Genomic DNA, 24,799 nt, shown 5'->3' on the forward strand with positions numbered 1-24,799 from the left:
CCTTCGCATGAAGCATTAGGGAGGTGCTGATCACACGTTTCTTTACCATCTGCCATGTTTACTGCCTCAATAATTTCTCTTGCTGTTTGGTCTCGGTTTCGGCCTATTACTTCCGTCTTTTGGAAGCACAGTTCACACTTGCAGTCCTCCCAATGGTTAACGAGATTCCTGTCCCTTTTCTGCTCTAAATTGTTCTTGTGCTCACGGATCCTATCATTTAAACAGCGCCCCGTTTGACCAACGTATGCCCTTCCACATGTCAACGGAATCCTATTCCTAACTGCTTTTTCGCATGCGCAGGCTGCTGAACCTGGACGTGGACCTATGGGTGCACCTCAACTGCGCCCTATGGTCCCAGGAAGTGTACGAGACGTGCAACGGGGCTCTGATGAACGTGGCCTCGGCCTGTCGGCGCGCCCTGCAACTCACCTGCAGCCGGTGCCATCGCACGGGCGCCTCGCTGCACTGCTTCCGCCTCCGCTGCACTGCCGCCTACCACTTTCCCTGCGCCAGCAAGGACGGCTGCTCTTTCTTCAAGGACAAGGTAGTACAGTCTGGCCCTCTCTTTTACTTTAACCTGTAAGTGGAGCACTGTTTTTGCTTACGCGCACTACGATTATTGTGCAGAGCATCCTGTGTCCTCAGCACACACCTCGAAACCTCGAGAACGTTCTCGAGTCCATGGCTGTCTTCCGGCGGGTATACATAAACCGTGACGAGCATAAACAAGTCGCAAGGTAAGTTCTCACTTTTCGGCAGGGTTTAACCTCACGGGGCGCCCTCGAGATTTGTGAAATTTTTGGGTGTGCATTTGGAAATGAGCTGGTTTGATCAGCCGACGACAGTGCGAGAGAGCAGAAATGCATTCGCTCATTTCAACCTTTCCCTTGCGTTGGCATATTATTTTGTGTCGTCCAGCAAGTCGCCTTGCTCAATGTTTTCTTTCATCGCACAGTAGGCTCTCTGTTATACACTTTACTCTTTTCTTGCACTTTTCTTTACGCTGTACTCTTTTCTTTTCGTACCAAAATGGTGTTGTTCGGTTTGGTTATTTGTTGGGTGTGAAACGCTAATCTCTTTTTATTTTCTTCCAGCATGATTCACAAGGGGGAGCAGAACCTTCTTCGTGTTGGTAGTCTGATCTTCCTAAGCATTGGGCAGTTGCTGCCTCATCAGCTGCACAACTTCCACACACAAAACTGCATCTACCCCGTAAGTAATTGGGCCTGCTCCTTTATCCCAGTTGTGTTCAGTAGGACAACACGGTACGGTCTAGTGTTGCAGCTTTCAGGAGTGCAAACTAGGGCTTTTTGATCATACCAGTTGGGAAATTCTGCTTCAGAAAGAGTGACCAGCGTCCGCATGCTTTTTTGGGGGGCTCTTATGTAGCGTAGCACTGTCTAGAAGCGGACAAAAAAAAGCTGTCTGCTATTGCCTTCATTGTCTTCTAAAATCGCCTCGCTTATCTTTTCTTTCCTCTCTATTCCTACACACTTGTACGCCTAGGAATTTCTACTAAGCACCTCTTCAGCTGATTTTATTTGTCGGGTGGTCCTGCATTTATCAATAATGTGAAAATTTACAACTTGGACACAGTTTACTTCAATGACTGCAGTTGCTGCCACTATCCATATACAGTCGAACCCGGATATATCGAACTCTAAGGGGATCATGAAATAGTTCGATATATCAATAATTCGATATACAGAAATCTGCTTGAGACACCACTTGCGATCGTGAAAAATGATACGGTATTTGTCGCGTAGTCAACCCACTTGCATAATGAATCCACTCCCCATTTTTGCCCCCTCTCATTCCTTCACACACATGACTTGCAAACGTCACGTGCTAGCGCAGCAGTGATCACCGCTGATGCACGCGCCTTTGGGGGAAGGGCGCGGCGCTGCCCTAGACCAGCCATCGCCGAACTGTGCCCTCTGATTCCTTCCACGCGTGGCTTGAAAACGTCACGCGGCAAACGGCCTAGGTGATGCGATCGTCTTTGGGGAAGGCGCACTGTCCAATGCGTGGTGTGGAGTTCAATATATCGAACGATCGGTCAAATTGAGTTCGATATACGACGCAGCTTTCCTATACTTTTACGTGGGATTTCAAGGGATATTTCACGAGTTCAATTAATTCGAACCTCGATAATTCGAATTTTCTGATAATTCGAACTACACTACTTGGTCCGGCCAAGCTCCATAGAGATCTGTGTATAAAAAAGTCCGTTAATTCGAACGAGAGTCGGTTCTGCTACGGATAATTTGAACTACGCGCCGCTGCGTCTAGGCGGCTTGGCGCACATCACACGGGAAAAAAAAGTAAAGAAACATCTCCGCGATCGGTAGGCATAATTAGAGGCTGCGCATGTCCAAAACGTGGACAGAAGATGGAACCAGGTAAAACTATGGAAGAGTGGGTAAAACTTAAATGGCACCATGACTGGCGTGGTGGCTGGCCGGCAGTGTTGGAGGGAGGGGACGGCGGCCGCGGCAAGGTCAGTGCATGGCCGCGCAGCGGCGGCTGCCTGCTCTCTCTTCTGCGCAACCTCCGTAGCTCGCAACTAAATACCCGTTAATTCCAACCCTGCTAATTTGGAAATAGGGATGAGTACTGTCGGCGCAGTTCCAGCCAACACCCATAAAAGGCTGTGATCTCGGACGGGCACTATGGGTTAAACTTTTTTTTTTTTTTGCGATAGCCATCTATCCTTCTACCCATCAGTCGTCAACGGAAGCACGCACGCGAGTCAGCCGCAATCATGACACGGGCTTTTAGCACCGTTCCGATGATTGGAGTGGCCGCAATCATGACACGGGCTTTTAGCACCGTTCCGATGATTGGAGTGGCAGTATACCGCGCGCCGCCCACCCCAGCATGAGCGAAAGCGAACGTACTGAAAAGGAGGCTTGCACAACCGGACAAGCGCTGGCACTTTGCCAAGCTCGCTTTCCTCCTCCCTGCCGGAGCTAAAGTCAAAAGCTGCGCAGCATCTTGGCGCACTGCCAAGAAATGTGTTGTGGACCCTGACGGCGCGAAACGGAGGGACGCACTAATGACTGACGCTTTTTTTTTTCTTTTTCAGATTCGTAGGCACGAACGGGGCTGGGTGGGTTCATTATGCGAGCGAGTTCATTATGCGACTAAATATGGTACATTTACCGTAATACAAATGGTTTTGGTCAGTTTTTTCGAGGCCATTCGATAATTCGAACATCGGATAATTAGAACTTTTTTCCCGGTCCCGTGAAGTTCGAATTAACGAGCTTTTACTGTATAACGAAAATTCGATATATCCGGGTTCGACTGTACATCCGAATTTTGACCAGTCAAAACAGTCGTATGGGAAGTTTCTCAGCTGATAATATAAAAGAGCTCTGGCGGAAACTGCATTTACCTTGCGGGTCGGAAAAAAAGTGCCTTAATATTGCGAGCCACCTTGCGCTGAAAATGAAGCACCTTGCCCCCCCCCCGTCAACTTTGAATGTGACAATGTCCTCCATATCTTAACTCTCACCACCAGGTGGGGTATAAGGTGGTGCGCATCTACTGGAGCATGCACAAGCTGGGCGCCCGCAGTCGCTACACGTGCAGCATTCACGACGTGGACGGCCAGCCCCAGTTCCGGATACAGGTCTCCTACAATGGCCAGGAGAAGGTGCTCACCCACAACACACCCAAAGGTGAGTCCCTCGTCCGATCGCCCGCCACTGTTGCGCAAGTCTAATTCTCCAGCTTTTGTGGATTTCTCCACCTGTGTTGCGTATTACCAGCACGAAACTCTACAAGGAAATGTAACCAAAACCCCCTTTTTAATGCAGATGAGAACGGTCTTTTTAGGTGCCGAAATTCAATATCTTTTATGGCAGGCATTGGTTATTCCCAAATAGAAAAGGCAACAGTCTGTGGCGGACGGTTGGCAGGCATTGATTATTCTCAAATATAAAAGAAGGCGGCAATCTGGGGCAAACGGTTGGTGCTTTTTGCAGTGACAAGGTTTGAAAATATTGCCAAAATTCCAGCCACTTGTGCCAGCATCGCAGTGCCTTTCTCAAGTCACTCCCTTGCTGTAGTCTGTGAATGTACACGAGTTTGTTGTTGTAGGAGATGCAAATCCGGCTGTAGGCAAAGGCAGATGGCATCACAGTTTCAAGCAGATGGCTACATCTTCTTCATACGGTGCATTGTGAGACACAGGATGGAATCCGTGGATAGTGCTGGCAAGAATCTTGTGCAAGAGTTGGGAAAGCCCACCAGGAATCACCTTCTGAAGTGGGCAACTGTGTCTAACCCTAACAGTAGTACAGTCGCCGACCGTTTTTTCGGACTTGAAGGGACCCGAAAAATGGTCCGAATAATCGAACAGTCCGAAAAATCCGTGAAGCACAAAAAATCACTTTATTCAGAGGAAATCGGCTTAAAAAAGTCGCCGATTTTACCTTGCGGCAAATTTCTTTTGCTGGCGACGATTTGCGCTTGTATTTGCGCAAATCGTTGCGTTCGCCCACTCAGCACTAGCTTTATGATCGCTGCCTTTTTCTCAAGGGTCATGGTAGAATAGCTCCCACGCTTCTTTGACGGACCCGGCAGCACCGGCGGGGCCATGTCCACAGCCCGAGTGCGCACCACACCGCTCGTCAAACACGCAAAAATGAGGCACTTTTCGTTCAGAGCGGTGGAACCGCCGGACGCAATCACAAAACGGCCAAAGGATTGACGGCGCGCCACTCGGTTGACGCGGTCGGAGAAACTCGTGTGACAACACGGCGGACGTATGAGACAAAGCACAAAGAGATAGCTGCCCGCGTCAGCGTTGGCGACAAAAGCAGGTTGACGGCGATGACAATCCGACTGCCACCTCGAAGTGGCAGAGATTGCAGGGGCCTCTCCTGGCAAAAATGGGGCACCGAAACCATGTCAAGCCAATCCAACTGCAGAGCCAATCCACCTCAATCCAAGATGGCGCTTGTTGCGCCGGCGAAAAGCCGATAAGATGGCAGATTTTGGCCTGCAGGGGACTGAAATTAGTCCGAAAAATCGAACTTTCGGACTTTTAAAGTCCGAAATATCCGTCGCGAATATGTATGCGCTTCTATGGGGTGACTGACGGTGCCTCACTGAAGTCCGAATTATTGGAGTCCGAATTACCCGTCGGCTACTGTAGTCGGACATTGGCAGTTGAGTACAAAGAAAGCATGAAAGTCGCAATTGATGCTCTCAAAATTGTCCAGATGTTCACTAAGATGTAAAGCATCATTCTTAAGACACTGCTTTATGATGGATTTGTGGCTGCAGACATTCACTCCTAATTTTACTCACATTGAGTTGATTCCTAGAAAAGCAGTTGAACCTTGCACATGGTGCCTCGACCCATCTGGAATTCAAGGGCTGCTAGCAAATTTTCCTGCCCTGTGATGCTGAACAAAATCTGTTTGACTGAATTCAAGTAATGGAGTTTGTTTTTTTTTTCTTTTTAAGGTTGCGGAAAATTTGGGGCTATCGGGGGTTGCCCTGCAGAGGATGTGGTCTGAGTTTACTCTTGTAAACGTGCTGTATGCGTGGCAATGCTTTGTGCCTCTTTTTTTTTTTTGTTGTATACATTGCACATAAATACCTTTTGATTATAATATTGATATAGTATCTATGGATATTATATCAACTTTGGGTTTCTCCCTGTGGTTGCTTTAAGATGCAGTTAAGGTACTGTATTCACCTTCGTGTCTATTTATTTATTCGTTCGTGTATTTTGAGTGTTACCTGACTATGTATTGCTGTCCGTGCAGGTGTGTGGCAGAAAGTCATCCAGCCCATCCAGAACTTCCGCAGGGAAGCGCAGGCCATCAAGGTCTTCTCCAACTTCATCACGGGAGAAGATCTCTTTGGGCTGACTGAACCCGCGATCGTGAGGATCACTGAATCGGTAAGCCCTTCGATTGCTCGTGCAGGCCCTACAGGTGGGAGCAGGGTATTTTGGAGGCGGAAGCTGACCTGGACATTAGTTTTTCAAAGCAATAAATAAGAGGAAAAGGTGCAGAATCACTTGGATGCCTGATTAGCAGTCGAGAAAAGCTTTGTCTGTGAATTTCGCCTTTTCAAGGATTAGCCATCGATCTCTCCCCATCTCTGAAAGTGTTGGTTGCACATTGTACTTGCCATCTGACTTTGTAGGCTGTTAATTTTTTAAAATTTATTCTTATTCTCCTCGTTCTTCAGCTTCCCGGTGTGGACACACTGAGTGATTACAACTTCAAGTACGGGCGATCGCCACTGCTGGAGCTTCCCCTAGCCATCAACCCCACTGGTTGCGCCCGATCAGAGCCAAAGCTACGCACTCATTTCAAGAGGTGGGTGGCTGTGGCTACTTATGGTTGGATTTAGTTCTGCCACTGCAGGTAGACATTGTTGCAGGTTAGATTTCTTCTTAATCTTGTTCAGAAATCCTTGGTTTGTTTTTATTTTGTTTTAATTATTTTTTTTAAAGCTGATGCAGCCCAAACTGGTGCTTCACATTTCAGAAATAAACCTTTTTTTTTTTTTCCTTTCTTTTTGCTCACAGAACTTATCAGAGCTGCTAAAGTTGTCAGTGGCATACTGAAAAATATGGAAGAATGTATGTAGAAGGAAAAAAGCAACTGTATTACTGTAATATTCACTTTTTAAAATAAGGTCTTATGTGTTGGCAATCCAAGTTCTTGTAATTAGAAGTGTGTAAATATAAAATCTGACTCAGAGTGTATACAAGTGTAGTCAGAAGTTGGGTGTGGTGAATGCAGCAATGATCTTGATGAGGATTAATTTAATTACTTGTTACAGTGAAACCCCGATAGCATAGAACTTCATTTCTTCATTCCCGGCTCCTACGAACGAAACCAAGAGTGATAAAAACATGCCTCATTCGGCAGTTATATTTTTCAAAACTAAGCTGAAGATGATTGGACCATGTGTGAACCACACAATGACGAGATGCCCTCTTGCTCTCTCTTCCGAACCCTTGCCCAGGCCTCACACGCTACATTCGAGCAACACGCTCAAGCTGTCGCTGCAGACACTGGGTGGCGGTGGTGGAGGCAGCTGCCTGGACACCAGCTCCCCTTACACCAAGCATTTTGTGCACTCCAAGTCGTCCCAGTACCGGCGCATGAAGACAGAGTGGCGCAACAATGTGTACCTGGCGCGCTCGCACATCCAGGGCCTGGGCCTGTACGCTGCCCGCGACATCGAGCGTCACACCATGGTCATCGAGTACATCGGGCAGCTCATTCGCAACGAGATTGCTGAGCGCAACGAGGGCATCTACGAAGCACAGGTGAGCGAGCCATTTTGTTTCGAGCCATTTTGCTGTTGTCTCCTACCCTAAAGCATTCGTCTGAGAACACCCTTGCGTTTTTTTTTTTTTTTTTTTTTTTTTTTTTTTTTTTTTTTTTTATTCCTTGCAGAATCGTGGCGTGTACATGTTTCGTCTCGAGGAAAACCGTGTGATCGATGCGACACTGTGTGGTGGCCTCGCGCGCTACATGAACCACTCATGCAATCCCAACTGCGTTGCTGAGGTCGTGCAGATTGACCGTGAGAACAAAATCCTGATCATTGCCAACCGCCGCATCACACGAGGAGAGGAGGTGAGTGGCGCTGTGAGCAGTGTCTGTTTCTTAAGAGAACTTCTTGTTGGGGTAGTTGGTGTCTCGCGCGCTCTGTCCCGTTCTTCTTTTCTTGTGTGTGTGCATGTTGTTTTGGCACCTTTAACTTATAGTGTCTGTTTCATTGGTGGAGCTGAGTGCTGTGCTCTGTCTTTGCAGCATAAAAGTGCTTGCTTACTTTTGAGCGCTTGCTGAAGTGACCAGTCGCTCTAGCGGACGTGCAGCGAAAATTAGATGAGCTGGCACGCTCGGTTAATACTTTACCAATGCTGTGTATTGTGCAACCTTTCTTGCAGAAGGAAGTGTTGCATGAAATTAGCACTTGATTTTCTTTCTAGCGTTTTCTTTTTTTTCCTTCAATTTTAATTATTGTGGCAGAAACTACAAGATTTCTTTAAGCTGTGCGTAGTTGAAAACTTGTGTGGCAAATACAGTCTCCGACTGATTTTTTTGACTCCGCTAGAGCAGGGAGGTGGTCCAAATAATCGAAGTGCGAAAAATCGGCTTTATAAATTACAAACTTCACCGCTCCACATGTTTCATTTTCAGTCGAACCCGGATATTTCGAATTCTGGTTATATCGAACTCGCGGAATATCCCCTTGAAAATCCCATGTAAAAGTATAGGAAAGCTGCGTCATATATTGAACTCAATTTCATCGGTCGTTCGATATATCGAACTCCGCACCAAGCATTGGACGGTGCACCTCCACCAAAGACGATCGCATCACCTCGGCCGTTTGCCGCGTGATGTTTTCAAGCCACGTGAGGAGGAAATGAGAGGACATAGCTCGGCAATGGCTGGTCTAGTGCAGCGCCGCGCCCTTCCTCCAAAGGCGCGCGCATCAGCGGTGATCGCTGCCGCGCTAGAACGTGACGTTTGCAAGTCACGTGTGTGAAGGAACAAGAGGGAACCAATGCAGCCTTGGTGGTCAGGAGAGGGGAAAAACGCGATAGAGCGAAGCGCAAGGTTGTGCCCACTCTTCTGCTGAGCTTTATCTCTCCCCTTCCTCTCTCTTTCCCGGTCTCGTTCGCAGAAATACGCACTCAGCCCGTGGCAGACGCTTCTCCTGTGTGTGTTGTGAGCGCTCTGCGCTTATAAGCTACGGCAGCCGCAGATGCTAAAAAATGGCAGATCTTTTTTTTTCTTTTTTTGCGAGAGTCGTTCATTCTTGCATCTATGAATCAACGAAAGCACGCGGTTGACTGCGGTCATGCCACCGGCTTTTAGCATTGTTCGCTCCAAACGGAATTTGCAGCTATCACGCTTGCCAATGATTTTGTAGCAGTGGACTATGCCTTCCCTACCCTAAGCGCGGCACGATAAATCGAACCAGGCTTGTGCAATCAAGCCATCACGCGGGCACTCTGCCAAGTTCACTCCCTGCCACCACAGGATGTATGAAAAGTGTAGTTAAACAATAAACACGTCATGGCGTTATCGCTGTGCAGCATCTTAGCACGCTGCCAATAAATGAGCTGTGGATGCGGTTGTCAAAACAGAGGAATGCGCCACCGAACGCTTTTTCTTCTTTTTTTCAAATTCTCTAGGGCAAAAATGGGGAGTAGACTCATTATGCGAGTGGGTTGACTACGCGACAAATACTGTATCGTTTTTCACGATCGCAAGTGGCGTCTCAAGCCGATTCCTGTATATCGAATTATCGATATATCGAACTATGTCGCGATCCCCTTCGAGTTCGATATATCCGGGTTCGACTGTATATGTCAATAATAGCGAGTTATAGCATAGCGTGATCTGCTACGGTGATCTTCTTCCGCACACCGCCAATGCACACGTGCTAGTATGATTCGATACGACGGATGCAGAAGCGGATCGTGTTAAGGGGGGACACGGCTCTTTCGGACCGAAAAATCGCGAAAAAATCAGCTTTTCAATTCTACCATATTCGGATTCACGAGGTCATTTTGCACCTGCCAACAAATTTTTAGAAAGAAATAATCAGTATTTGCTTTGTAATAAGCACCTGAAATTACCAAGGCATGAGCGCTGCCCTTTAGATTGAGGTCAAATCGTGCCCTTCCCGTTGCACGGCATCTACGCCGTCTACGCGCTCCACCGACGCCGTTTTGGTCTCGTTGGAAAGCCCGCGCCTCCAGCTTTTTTTAAAAATCGGTCGGCAACACTGTGCTCCTTCCGTTCGCACACAAAACCACCACAAAGAAAACGTGCGCGTCGCGTTGTCATTGGCTGAAAAGGGCACGTGACCAAAATGGCGTTTTGTGATTGGCTAAGTTTTAGACAAGGCTTGTCTCCCCTGAAGTGCTGCGCCATTTTGAAAGAGTCTGCCATCCACGCCATCAGCGCGACGTTCGCAATGCCAGGAGGATGGACGAAATACCACTCTGTGCATCGGTTCGGCGCCCGGAAACGGAGGAAAAACAAACGGCGCAAGGAGTCTGGACCTGCGCAGCCTTCGCAAAGCGAAGGTCAAAGTTCTGGTGCCGCGTTGCTGCCGTCCGACGCCCGCGCCGTGAACGACGACGCATTGCTGGGGCCTTTGTCGGCTCTGCTCCCGAACGACGAACGCGCACGTCGTGTCGACATCAACCGCATACGCATCGGCGTTGGAGCTGTCACGGATAGTGATGTCAACGAAGCTACTGCCCGTGAACGTGCGACACTTCATCGTCTCAAATCGACGCCAGCGACAACGCGGAGGACTGAGCCTTTCGCCGCGTCTCTCTCTGCGGCGTCGGCAACAGAACCTGCGGCGGCGTACGTGATTGTTGACCTACATGTATTGAATTCGCTGTTGAGCGCCGTTCAGTGCAAAACATGTAGCGGCCCAGTGCATTTGCTCCGTGGTGATCGCAATTACGGCCTCGCGACGAAGTTGACAGTCGTGTGTGATACCTGCGATGAGATCGCGGAAAGCTGGAGTTCGAGACGGGTGGAAGGCTCCAAGAGGTGCAACCCCTTCGAAATCAACATGCTGGCCTGTCGCGCGATGCTTTCTACTGGAAACGGTCAGACTGCATTAAATGACATATTTGCGGGTATGGGACTCTCGCACCGTGGAATGCACAAGACATTCAACGCCATCTGAAGCAGACACTAAAGCCTGCAGCAACACGGGCAGCTGAAGCTGCCATGAGCCAGTTCGCGCGGAAAGTGGAGGCACTATATGAGGACTTGTGCTTTGGGCACAAAGGCAATATTGCCCTGTGCTACGATGGCACATGGATGACCCGAGGCCACTCTTCCCATATAGGCGTCGGGGCCGTCGTGGAGCTGTTCACGGGATACGTGCTCAACTACATTGTTCTGTCGAACTTTTGCTTGGGATGCAAAAATGGCCCGAAACCTGACTGTGAGGGCTATGCGCAGTGGAAAAACAACCATCAGTGCCAGAAAAACAGCGAATCTAAAGCTGGACAAATGGAAGTTGAAGCTGGCCTGATTCTCTTTGAAAGGTCACTCCAACAGCATAACATGCGCTACACCACCATTCTGTGTGACGGCGACAGCCGTACATTTAATGCTATTCAGGAAGCAAGAGTTTATGGCTTTGTTGAGGTGGAGAAGGAGGACTGTGTTAATCACATTCAAAAAAGAATGGGGACAGCGCTCCGCAATTTAGTCCAGAAACACAAGGTAGATGGAAAATGAGGCCTTGGTGGAAAAGGCAGATTGACTGCGGAACTCATCACCCGCCTCAGCACATACTATGGCCGTGCCTTGAAGTCGCATGAGGGGGATGTAGATGCCATGCAACAGGCAGTGATGGCAACATACTATCACATAACTTCTACTGATAGCTGCCCAAACCACAACCTCTGTCCGACCGGTGAGAGTTCTTGGTGCCGCCACAATGCTGCCAAGGCAAAAGGTGAAGTTCAGCCTAAGCACCAGTACAACTTGCCCAAGGATGTTGGAGAAGCTCTGCTGCCTATCTATCAACGCCTGGCCGAGAAGAACCTGCTTCAGAGGTGCCAACGGTGCAAAACACAAAACTCCAATGAAAGCTTGCACTCGGTAATCTGGAGCCTTGTGTCCAAGGAAAAGCATTCTTCACTGTTTGCAGTGCAAGCAGCTGTTGCTGAAGCAGTGCTCAGATTCAACACTGGCAACAAGTTCACCACAACCGCAATCTTGGATGAGCTGGACATGAACACCTGCAGCACTGCCTCAAAAAGGGCTAAAGAGAAAGACTTGCGTCGCAGCTCCATTCCACCAAGAAGCGGGAGTCATCACTCGGCATCGCCAAGATAGCCAAAAGGCGGCACAGAGGTGCAATGCACCCAGATTATGCCCCTGGTGCATATCTATGAGTGTGAAGTTACTCAGTGTGCATAAAAATGATTTGAAATGTTTTTTCTCGTTTTCTCAAAACCACAGTTTTGACACATTTGCAGTAGTGCAGGGAAAATATCTCGGGTTCTAGATTGGCTAGCTTCATAGTTCTTTTTTTTTTGTTAGAAAGATAAACTTTTGGTGTGTGCATTAAGACTAAAACAAGACCAATCACAACTTAGTACAATTTTAAAACAATACAATTTGTTCGAGCCTCCATATTGAATTTTTTTCTGGTGAAGTTTAACATGCTGTAACTTCTGCTCAAATGGGCCTAAAACGTTCATTTATGTCTTAATGCATTCCGTTGGAATTCTAGATAATTTCTATGTGCAAAACTTTGCTGCGGTTTCTGTTACTACTTAATTAAATTACCTGCATTTTTTAAACAGTAATTATGTAATATTTTGAAAACCACTTGTTTCACAGAAAAAGTAAAAGCATATTTGAAATCAGCACATTTAAATACATAAGCTAGGAAAGTTTCATAAATATCTATCAAGAAATAAAAAAATGGTTTTTAGAGGGGTGTCCCCCCTTAAGCTGTAGCCATATAACTGTCCAGTTGATAGAATATCTCAGCCAGTCAGGCTTTCTTCATGACCATGCCACTTCACGACATACTGCAATGCAGCTGCAGTTCATGCTCATGCTGCCAACTAATGCACGCGCCGCACGAAGCAATAACATGTCAGTTTCCATGGTTAACATGACATAGAACTCGGGGGGGGAAAAAAAAAGCGAACAGATTGAGAGCCTCTGTGAATGCATCCCCTCCGCCCCCCCCCCCCCCCCCCCCCCCTCCTTTTTCCCCACTTGCGACAGTGACGGATGGTGCTCATGTTCCATTTTCAGTTCGATTGCTCTCTCTTTATAGGTTACCATGATGCGACGAGCGTTCCCTTATTACTACCCTTTCCAATGGCAGTGATGAACAAAGAGCTAGGCTAGTCCGGCCAAGAGATTGCCGGCTGAATGGCATCGATGACCGCTTGCATCTAAGTCACGCCTTAAATCAAGCCTTCTGCCAAAAAACAATCTCCAAAGTATTGCTGGTGCTAAATTTGGTCCGGAAAAATGAAACTTTTGGACACAATAGAGTTAAAGCATCGGTCGTGAAAATGTACTCTTATGAGGCGTGCGGCGGTTCCTGAGTGAAGTCCGAAATATTGCGCAGGTCCGAATTATTGAAGTTCAAGAACATTGCCGGCTACTGTAAAGAAATTAACTGGTGTATAAAAAAAAGGCAAAAGTAACCTATAATTAAGGAGTCCCTTATTTCTAATCTATGGTGAAAATTCTTAGTTCAAGCAATCTTGAAAAAAATATCTGTGATATATTCTTCAGGAAGCCCTTGACATGGCAGCAGCCATTAATCACGCAAAGGAGGTCAGTTAGCCAACAGATTTATATGCAGTAAAGCATCGTTATTTTGAAGTCCCCGTAAACTCCTATGCATAATTGTAGGGACCTCGCGTGCACGTCGAATTATCCGAATTTCCGAACTAATGGGGGTCAAATTAACGAGCTTTCACTGTAATTGCACAATACGATGGATGGTGCATCAATACGGCCCTTTTATGTAAATACTCATTTGCAGTAGTCATTGGTACATGACTGCTTGGCGGTGTAGTTCGCAGCAGCGTATCCAGTTGACTAACAGTGTGCAGCATATTGCTGCTACCGCTGTTGTATACAACAAAACTGCGCACAACGTTTAGTGACTCTACAACCTAAGCCAAAGCCGCTGCGGGCGAGTTCAGCATCACAGTCACCATCGTCAGAACGTCCTCTGTCAGAGATCTCACCTTCCAAGTCCGCATACGACATTAGCACATTATATTCAGCATTCAGGGAGTCTATGATACTGTAACCGTCGTCTTCACCGATTTCATTCATGCGCGCACGGAATGCTTCCACTTCATCGTCTAGCATACTAGGAGCATGAGACAATCCATTGCAACTGTCACTCTTTTCATTGGGCAAACCAGCATCTTCCCACTTAGAAAACCCAGCGGGCTTAAACAGCGCTGAATCAAATCACCCTTCACCTGCTTCCATGCGCGCGTAATTAGGCAAATGGCACCTAAACATCCACAGAATATTCTTTGCTGTTGCCATAGCAGAGGAGGATTCTTTTTAACAGATGGTAGCGATAAATCTTTCTTGCATGCGGGATTATTTCTTGATTCATGGGCTGAGGTATTGCGGTCACATTCGGTGGCAGAAAGATAAGCTTAATCTCTTTCAAGTGGAACACAGTGAAAAAGCTTTCCACTCCGATACAACAAACTTACGAACAAGGTGGCGCATACACTCCTTGAAAAGCGCTGCTGTCATCCAGTCCTTTCGGTTGCTTGTGTACAGCACGTCATCCTTGGAAGGGAGTCATTTGAACCATCGAGGCTTCGCTGCTTTCCCAATGATTAGCAGTGGGAGCTTATGATTGCCTTACATATTCGCTCCAAACAATATGGCTATCCTTTCCTTCGGTTGGTTTCTTCTAATGACAACCGCTTCTTTTGGAGCAAACGTCTTTGTGGGAAGCATTTTGTAAAACAATGCCGCTTTTTCTAAATTATAGACATCATCCTCTGCGCGCTCTTGAAGCAGCGGAGCCAGTGTATGTGTCTTCCACTGGTCGACGTTTCTGTCAACGCTTCCGCACCCACCACACTCTGTTACGAATGTGAGGTCATTGGCGGTCTTTAACCCTTTCGCTGTCAGGCGTTTTTGGCCGTAATGCACCCCCAGTGTCTGCTTGGTTTCAGGGAAGAAGCATAGTAATTTATTTTTGATTATGGTTGCTATACAAATAAAGTACCGTTTAGTGCAGAATATAGGTTGAGATTTTTTTTTTTTTTAATATTTCTAAAAGGCCACCCCTCGACTTATATACCGGCCCTTAGCATAACCTGTATAGTCTGGCAAAATCTGAGAGCGCGAACCTTTTGGCATCCGCATCGTTATCGCCTCCATGCTGACCGACTCGATGCGTTGACGCCGCAGTTATTTTACCTTTTTTACCGCAGTTGGACCGACGCCATCTTCCCTTTTTGTGTTTCGCGACAGCAAGCAAAATAAGTACTGGTACCCGATGTCAGTTCACCGCAGCGTTTAAAAAAAAAAAGTTATAGAATATAGTGAACTGCACGGAAACATGTCTGCCCAGGGACAGTTTGGCGTCTCGGAGAAATGCGTCCGATATTGGCGAGCGCAGAAAGTCAAGCTGTTGGCCTGCAACGCACGAAAGACGTCCTTCCGCAGGCGCCGCGCGGTGCATCCTGAACTGGAAAACAAGGTGGCAGATTTCCGCGAACACCGTGCGAGATCCTTGCCAGTAACAGCGGAACTCATCCGCATCAAAGCTGTCGAGCTCGCCTGTGAATCCGGGCTGTACAGGGAGCAGTTCAAGGGCTCCATTTACTGGGTTCGTCGCTTCATGTGACACAAGAGATTCACGCTTCGTCGGCACACGTCAATCTGCCAGAAGCTGCCAAAGGCATACAAGGACAAGCTGGTGAAATTCCAGCCCTATATTATCAGTCTCCGGCAGCAGCATGGCTGCATGCTGGGACAGATCAGCAGCGCTGATGAAACCCCAGTGTGGTTTGACATGCCGTCGTCCACCAAAGTGTGCGAACGCGGCGCTAAGGAAATCAAGCTTCTTTCAATGGGCAGCGAGCATTCGCGCTTCACAGGGATGCTCGCATGCACTGCGGACGGCAGAAAGCTGCCTCCATATATCATCTTTAAGAGGAAGACGCTTCCGAAAGAGTCTTTCCCACGGGACGCTGTCGTTCGCGTGAACGAAAAGGGCTATATGGACGAGGCCTTAATGTTGGATTACTGTGTGGAAACAGCGACCCGACGCACTCCTGCGGTGTTCCAGCATGCTGGTACTGGAGGCTTTTCACGGGCACTTGACCGCAGGCGTAAAGCAGGCGCTCTGCGATGGGAAAACGGACCTCGCTGTCATTCCAGGGGGGCATGACATCAATGCCCACTGGACGTCGTCCTGAACAAGCCGTTTAAAGACCGCGTCCGTGAACTTTACAATCAGTGGATGGCTGGTGACAACCCAAAAACGCCAACCGGTCAGCTGCGCAGGCCGCCTCTCGCCACTGTGGCCACATACCTGAATCATGACAGTACCGCTGGACGGCACCGAGGATGACATGTTGTGGGATGCAGCCAGCGAGAAACAGTCATCTTCGGACGAGAGTTCGGACTGCTCTGAAGAATGAGCAGGCGAGGAGTCTGGTGGCACATGAATAAAACGTCAAGTTTTGTGCTTATGTTTTTTATGTTGAGTTTTTTGCTTCAAGGTAAGGGGGTTGACGTATATTCCGCCTCGACCTATACTCCGCATTATATGGTAGTCAATGGAATATGCATATTTCAGTGTTCTGCAGGTGTTGTTAATTGACATCCTCATCATTACCAGCCTGATTATAAATGAGGATAATATAAGAAGATAATTGCTCGATACTTCTTGAGAGTCCAAATCCGAGCCTGGCTCGTATTTATAATCAAAAGAACCATCACTCTAGTCCGCAGACGAAGGTCCCACGCGGTCAGCCATCCAGAAGTAACCGCACGCACGGAGGGCGCACTTTCGGTTGTCCGCACAACGGAGAGAAACGGCACATTGTGAAATCAAAATGACAGGGGGATGGAAAGAGGCTAAAACAACTTCCTTTGCTGCTGTTATCCGCAAGCAAAGGCACAGTATCTGTCACACTTGTTTCTGTGGACACCTGAACCACACAGTAAGGGAAGGGAGGAAGGTGGGAGTGAAAGTGGATAGAGAGAAAGAGGAGCTGTAGTGGAGGGCTGCGGAGTAATTTTGTCCACCTGGGGATCTTTCACGGATGCCTCTTCCTTTCGCCTGAGAGAGAGAGTGAAAGCAGGGATCGAGTCATGTGTAGACATATTATATTGGAGAGGCAATGACGCGAACCCCTGAACTTAGCAGACACGCTAACAGAATAAAAATAAAAACCAGCAAACATGCGCAGAATGGCAGAATAGCCCTTAAACCCATAACTGCACTCACGCGCCGCATGATCGCTTAGCGACCGTGCCCTCCAGCAGAGAAGGTGGCGAGCGTGGGCGCAGTCGCTCCATACTCTTCAGTATATACGTATCAACACAATGCGGGGTGAAAATATGAACATGTAGAAAGATTTGACAGTTGGCGCAGCCTGTCTAACTGTGCCAGCTTCGCGCTCAGGCGTGGAATTTCGAACGCATGATAGAGAATGTACCGGTATGTTCGTGACAGCGAAAGGGTTAAATCGGCACAACCAGCTGTTGCTGCAATTAAATTCCTTATGACCTATCCGCAGGCAAAGCTCATTGGACTTCTAGTGTAGTAGCGTGCCATTAATAGGCAGATGCGCTGCATTTACGTGCTGCAGCCACTTCAATAGACCGTCTTCAACGTCCGGATAGGTTGGAGAACAAATTCTTGTCCACTCGATGAATGTGTATTTTCATAAGCTGCAAGAATCTTCGCTTTGTTCCTCAGGATAGTCGAAAGAGTTGATAGAGGCATGTTGTGCTTTTTTGTCAGCTGCGTTTCTGACATCGTTGGTTCTTCAATCTCCTCAGTCGGGCACACCCTTTAGCACAGAGTCGAGGCTTTATATTTGGGCATTTCCTACTCAGAAACTGAGCACACCTGGTCGGAAACAAAGAGCAGAGCACATAGCACATTCTATTACGGCACAGAACGGGGTGAAATGCGGCGAAGATGACTGCAACGACCAGAACGCAAATCAGAGACAAAGGAACAGCGGAAGCAACATTGGGACCTAGTGGCGCCGAGCAGTGTCCCTAGAAACTGATTCTAGCCTTAGAGGCCTGTACCCCACAACACAGATCACAGTGGCCGCAGTCAAATCCCATGAATCGATCGAGTTGAAGGCGGCTGACTGTTCAATTTGTCTGGAAAAATTTTGTGTTGGGACCACTGAAAACCTTCGAATTGCGCGGGATTTCAAATAAGCCTAGTTCATACCTGCCAACTCTGCCGTATTTTCCGTAAAATGTACGAATTTTGACCGGCCTTACGATTTTACGTATCTTGCGGGAAAGTTTACGGAAAGTGTTTTACTTTCGGGAAAAAAAAGTGCGGACATCAATTAACATCATGGCCTCCGAGATAACGTCACACGCGCGGAAGGGTAATCTCGTAGGCCATGTTAACACTGTTATGGTACCTTTGACGGCCACGAGAGGGCAACACATATTTGTGATATCATCATCAGCAGCTGCAAACGTTGTAGTGACTTCTATCTTCTACTCGGGGGAACACGAATCAATATCCATAACTCGATACCGCCTCCGCCAGGCTGCTGTTCCTTTGTTCACGTGTTTGGACAACTTTGGTGTTGGCCTCTGTTTTTGCGTGATCTGCAGCCGCGTCCGACTCAGTGTGACTCTGAAGTTTGAGTAGTAGCGGTTTCGCAGTGCAATGGCGGGCTCAAAGCCGCGAGAGTACTTCCAAGTATTTTTGAAGTCGTACGCGGCAGAATTTCCGTGCTGCGTGCCGTCTAAGAAAGGAGAGAAATTCGGATTTTGCACCACGTGTGCCTGTGATGTTAACATTTCACATGGTGGCAAGTCCGACAAAGATCCACATGGCTTCGAAAAAGTACCAAGGATACGTGCGAGCCGCGCACAGCCAGCCGAGCCTGACAAGTTTTGTTCGCTGTGACAGCGACCTCGGTGTGATTCGTACAGAATGCCATTTCACGGCGTTTTTAGTTGAACACAACATTGGCATGACAACCTCCTCTGTAGTTGAGACGCTGACCTCAAATGAGAAGGAGCAGTTCTTCTCGGCTGTACGTCTCTACTTCACTGCAGCATGTTATTATGTTCGCCACAAGTTCCCGTTGGAAGACGTCAGCCTGAAGATGGCTGAAGTTGCCCAAGTGCAGGCTCTAGAAACTGCTTCATTCAGCAGTGTACTTCATTTCATTATGGTGTTTCCTGCTATTCTGCCCCAGCAGAGTGGGGAAACAAGAGAAGAAACAATTGATGCACTCGAAGTGGACTTTGCTAACATAAAAGCTTACCAGATTCCAGCAGACGTACTGAATGAGCCAAGGTGCGACATGCACTGGTCGCCATTGGGAAGCATTCGAGATGTCGACGGATCGCCCAGATTCCGCAGAATCTCAATGGTTATGCTGGGCATACTCTCCATTCCCCACAGTAACGCTGAACGAGAGAATATTCAGCTGTCAACAGAACTCGAACGACGTTTGGCTCATCTGTTTCAGAGAAAACTTTAGAAAGTCTACTGATGGTGAAAGGACACCAGAGTGGCACTTGCTTTGAGCAAGCCTACACAGAGAAGTTTTTGAAGCAGGCGAAGTGAGCAACTGCAAAAGCGTTGCAAAAACAAACCGTGACACAATGGAGGTTTCGCTCATTACTCTACGGGACACGGATTTTGCTTGTGGGTGAGTGAGCAAGGGTGTCGCTAAAGATAAATTCTTGGAAAGTAAAAAAAAAACAACCCCCCCCCCCCCCCCCCCCCCCCCCCCGGTCGCGGAGGTTTTAAGAATTTTGAAATCTTCAGGTTGGCAGGTATGCTAGTTTGAATTGACGATGTTTAACTGTATTTGTGTTCGATGTGCTGAAGTTTGACTGTACCTCTATTTTTGTGCGATGGAGGCAAGTGAATGAAGTGACATGTCAATGTATGGAATGTTGATGAGTTATCCTTACTTTTCCAGTTGACCTATGATTACAAGTTCGATGTAGAAGATGACCAACACAAGATACCATGCCTCTGCGGTGCTGCAAACTGTCGAAAGTGGATGAACTAATTGTGCGGCTTAGTTTGTGGAGAGACACTGAAAAAACTTTTTACTAGAGGTGCAGACAGCTGTGTGTGTGTTTTTGTTGTTGTTTTTTTTTATTATTTTCATTTCTCTGCATGGCTGTTCGTTGCCATTCCTATGGGCATTGAACATTGTATATGTTCACATTTTATGTACAGTCCTCTTTTTTGTTATTGTTATTGCTCTGGTTGAACACATAGGCTGTCCGTGTATTTACACTTATGTTGATGCTAAATGCGTTGCATGTGACCATTGATAATTAATTATGTCTAATGGACTGCTGGCCATGTTGTTTTCTGTCTGTCTTCTCTCCCATTTTGTTTTCTTATGGTGCCCATGTAAATTCTATAAATAGTGACCTGCACCCATCTCTTATTGAATCATGACAGTCCCATTGAGAGTGTGACGTGCTGCGACATTATTGTCTGTATTGTTGTAATTTGATCGAACCTACTTGACATGCATTGTGTATAGAAGAGCAGTCAAGAAATCTGTAGTGCAATACATGTTTATAAAACGAGCTATGCTTGAATGTACAACCCTGCTTGCCGTCTTACTTTTTCTTCATCATTGCACTGGAGGCCTTATTTGTAGGCTATTTTTTGTTATGCTGGAGTGTGTCATAGCTAAGCTGAGTCTTGAGACAGACATCTTTCTTCACTGATCGATGCTTGCCTGATCTCTATGCCAAGCGTAAATTCAGTGTTAAACCATGCCACTTGGGCACGTTTAATTGCCACTTGAAAGCACACTGAGGACAGATTGCATGACTTTTTATTGCTAGACTACAGCTTTCATCTAATAAAAGACCACTCTTGCCAAGAGCTGGGATTCCATAAGCTACGAAAGGCAAAAAGATGAAGTGCAGATCTTGTACAGATAAAAATGCAGATAAATCAACCCTTTGCTGTCGGACAAATGTTCCATAAAGACTCGAATCAATTTTTACTGATAAAGATGACTCGATAAAATTGTCTGTGTGCCTTTAAAGCATTTAGTATTCCCTTAACAGAACCAATGCACAAGAATATCAGTGATTCGGATTCATAAGATTTCCCAACCACAGTGCATCGCATACAGAATGCAGAATTTCAGGTGTTCCAAACACCCTCCCACACTGCTACCAACAATGTGAATGTTTGAACTGCAAGCCGCAACCGACACCCCTGAGAACTAGGCACTGCTCACACATCCGCGACGCCGATATCGCTAATCGCATGGTAAATCCCAAGCTGTAAGTGAAGGCACACGGTCCGCATATCACCAACATTGCAATCACCAGTTGAGCTATATGCACTGCAAGTGGTGTAAATCCTATCTGCTGTAAACAGATGTTACAAATTGCCTAACAGCCCCATCAGTTTCATATCATCAAAACAGCGTTGTATTCCGATTTAGTGCCGGATATGCACACGGTGAAGAATTACTTTGGGCGCATTGATATTTTAGCATCTTTAGCATGTGATTTTTATGTGTTATGAGGAAGTGACAGCCTTTTGTGGCATAAGTTATTGTATGCATTAAAAATACATATAGGACCTTCTCATGTCTTAGCAGTAGTAGTCCTCTCGCCAGTCATGTTCCTTTTAATGTGCTTTGCTTTCAGAACTGGAAAAGGTTATCTTCTTAATCCGAGTGGGCTGGGAACAATTCCACGTTATGTTAGCAGGTTTCTAATGGGAATCTGAAGACTGTTTGCAGTTTTTCAGAATGTTTCTAGATATAGAGAACCCAAGCTTAAGTTTTGCTGCGCGATGACAGCGCCGCATTCCTGGCGTGGTGGCGAAATGGGAAACGACTGGACGCCGCCGGAGCAAACGCTCTGCTAGCTTTCTGTGCACATGTGGTGATCGAGTTGCCCCTGGCGGTTACTTGGCGATACAAAAACGCTTCCGCAGATTCAAAACAGAGGTACTAAGTAGCATTGTATCATGGGCAGCCGCAATAATAGGCGAAGCGCCAAATAGACGAGGCTCAAGTGTGAAACTTTGCAGATTCCCTTGGATGCATTTCTGCAAGACCTGTTTTCCAACCGCATGACAGCGTTCTTAGAAGTCTCGCCTTCTTTTTGGAAATGAAAAGGGCCAATTTCCCCCTTCTTTGTAAACTCGAAAATGTTGACAGTTGACAAAGACGGCTTGGCGAGGTATCAAAAGAGTACAATGGTTTAACACCATGCATACAAAGTGAAGGGGATGGAGGATTATCTTGCTGTTCGCTTCCCGTGTGTCTTGTTTTGCCGATTTTCTGTGCTCTCTCCCTGCTTTGTGAGTGTTCTGAAAGCAACCAAATCAACGGATATCCAGCATGCGACGTCTGCAATCGACACTCGTGTGAATTGAATGTGCCCTGAGTGCCCACTTTTGCCTTTTAAATTTTAAAACGACCCAAGGAAATATCTAGGAACGAGGCCTTTGTTTTTTTTTGGGGGGGGGGGGGGCGGTTGGAAAACACCTTGCTGAGACACTTTCACAGATTTCTTCAAATTGGCCTATGAGTGATGAGGTCACGTGACACATACAAAAGTTACTATATGTTAAGTATATCCTTCTTTATAATTTTCACATGAACTCTTAAAAAAATCTAAGCTGCTCCAGAAGTCGAAATGACAGTGGTTGAACAAATAACTATTCTTTTGAAGTTGCTGTGGATTTCGCGTGATCCCGTGTACTGACTTATGACACTGTGTCAGGGTAAATTCAGTTATAAATTATTTACTGAGCCTGGGTGAATTTCACCCTTTAAATCATGTTTACTATTGTCCTAATTGTAATTCCAAAGCAAAATGCACTACGAACCCAAGGTGGTTGAAGTTCTTATCGAGCATTTCACTGTGCCACAATTGTCTAGCCCGTTTCAGGACAATTGAACCCTACATACCGTACCTTATTTCTAAGCATCTGGGGAGCTTGTTTAGCGGTGGTTTTGGTTGGACATAGGAGCAGCCACAAGGTAGAGTGGAAGCCTCCCTCTAAATGTTTTCTTATTGTCAACATTTTTTGTTCATTGTTTTTGGAAGCAGTGGACGATAAGCACTTATTTCCCATGCAGGAAGATGTTGCTGGGCACGTCACTGAGGTTAAAATGGCCGTCAAACCACTGGACATCGAGAATCTCCGGCCCATCTCTCTCGCTCCTTGCCAATTGGCAAACTCTGTGAACATATTGTGCTCATGTATGCCTCCAGAACTTCTTCCCTGACACAACGGTAGGCTTCCAGTCATCTCTCCACATAATGTTATGCTGCAGCTGTATGAAGATGTCCTTCAACTCCAGCACAATAGTCGGCTACACAGTTAGTCATATCCTCTATGCGACCCCTTGTCTTAGACTTAATTACTGCAGGCGAAACTCAACAGCTAGACGCCATGATTCGGCAAGTGACAAGAATGGCTCTGAATCTACCAGGGAACACAAGAAACGAGAAACTGCTTGTCCTAGGGGCTGCACAATACAATATGCCAATTAAGTGAAGCACACCTTCAAGTCCAATACATACGCCTTGCTGCCACACCCACAGGTAGAGAAATATTGCACAAACTTCACGTCGGGATCCCTGCCAATGGCCCAAAACTAAGCACACTTCCATCCCACATCAGGGAATATCTACATCAAACCGCTACCGCACTTTTTGCGGGATCAAGGCTACAGGATTGCACGGGCGGAAGCACTGCGCAAGTGGTACAGGGACACCCCTGATTCGGTCTGGGTAGATGCAGCTGTAGAAGACTGTTGTTGTTCTGGCTGTGGGAAGAAGAAAAAGAAAATGCACGGGCCTGCTACTGGCTCTGTAGCTGAGCCACCTCCGCTGCCTCGTGCGGGCAGAGAAAAAAAAATAGAGCACTGCAGAATCTACATTGGAGTAATGCGAAAGCACGGATGCTGCTGTTGGTTGCTTCTAGTAGCTTAATTCACTTCTTGTTTGCCCATTTAAATGGGCCTTATACGCATCCGAAATACCGTAAGGCTGCGCCCCGACTACTGCGAGCAGCCGAGCCACAGCCCCATTTATTCTCCTAGCGTGACGTCACAAACAGTGAGCGCCCTCTCTCGGCTGCGACACAACGCCGTGTATGGACTCGCCGCCACCATCCGATGGCGCGAGCTGGGGCCCCGTCTCTCGGTCTGGCGTGACGTCACACGGTCACGTAAAAATGGCGTGACGTCACCGCTGCGGCTCCTGTAAGGACTCACCGCCACCATCTGATGGCGCGAGCTAGGGCCCCGTCTCTCGGTCTGGCGTGACGTCACACGGTCACGTGAAAGGTCATGTATGGAGGCGCCACGACACGCCAAAGGCTCGAAGTGCTAGCAGTATTGCTTTCGCAATAACAGCAAAGAAGAAAAAGAAAAGGGAGAGAAAGACGTGCGCCGCAACAGCGGTCGTCTACCACCTAAGTGGTGGCGGGTGCAATGACGGCCTACAACATAAAAATTCGGTGGCTGGCTAGCCCCCGCCGCAAGCGGCGTTGACCCACCGTCCCAGCCCCGTAGGGCCAGGAACAGTCACCCTTCACCTCCCTGTAGACGACCGGGGAGCTACGGCCAGTTTTACCGAGAGTGAGCAGGAGAGGAGGAAAATACTCTCTAACCAGATTCCTTGCGCCGGCCCATTGTTGCCAGTACCGAGTGGGCTGTGCATTCGCACACTTCATGCATAGCCGCGAGCGGCCTTGCACCTCCGTATATTGTCGTTCGAGAGACTTGAGTACCTTTTTAGTGCCCCTTTTAGTGGCAATGTCATCGGGACAGCAGTGCGTGATCGTGGGCTGCACAATCAAAGAAATCGCAAAATTATTGCCGAGAGCGTACGCGGGAAGCATGCAACTAGTCCAAGTGCGGCTGTATAATATGTTTCTGTTTCACCGCTTTTGATTGATTGAAGGTCCTTTATTGAATGGGAAGGCCCATGGCCATGGATGGGGATAAAGGGGAGTAGACAGAATCTTCATTGTTTAGGTCGTCACTCAAATCACACTG

At 47.3% G+C, this 24,799-nt stretch overlaps 1 protein-coding gene and 1 pseudogene across 11 annotated transcripts in view; both read left to right on the top strand.

Moving 5' to 3' along the window:
* LOC146186354 (uncharacterized) overlaps positions 1-21,357 on the top strand; it is a 196,636-nt gene extending 175,279 nt beyond the window's left edge. For all 11 annotated transcript variants that reach the window (XM_084607123.1, XM_084607122.1, XM_084607130.1 and 8 more), the window contains 9 exons: positions 301-544; positions 628-737; positions 1,095-1,212; positions 3,527-3,686; positions 5,787-5,923; positions 6,217-6,347; positions 7,003-7,309; positions 7,440-7,622; positions 19,712-21,357. In XM_084607123.1, the coding sequence (XP_084463249.1) occupies positions 301-544; positions 628-737; positions 1,095-1,212; positions 3,527-3,686; positions 5,787-5,923; positions 6,217-6,347; positions 7,003-7,309; positions 7,440-7,622; positions 19,712-19,804 (1,483 nt within the window). In that variant the 3' untranslated portion in view covers positions 19,805-21,357. The remainder of the gene's footprint in view (positions 1-300; positions 545-627; positions 738-1,094; positions 1,213-3,526; positions 3,687-5,786; positions 5,924-6,216; positions 6,348-7,002; positions 7,310-7,439; positions 7,623-19,711) is intronic.
* LOC146186355 (uncharacterized) lies at positions 9,979-12,744 on the top strand (annotated as a pseudogene).
* Positions 21,358-24,799: the final 3,442 nt, after the last annotated feature.

This window comes from Amblyomma maculatum, chromosome 6 (genome assembly GCF_055883805.1).
Source record: "Amblyomma maculatum isolate TAMU_Amacu chromosome 6, ASM5588380v1, whole genome shotgun sequence".
Lineage (NCBI taxonomy): Eukaryota > Metazoa > Arthropoda > Arachnida > Ixodida > Ixodidae > Amblyomma > Amblyomma maculatum.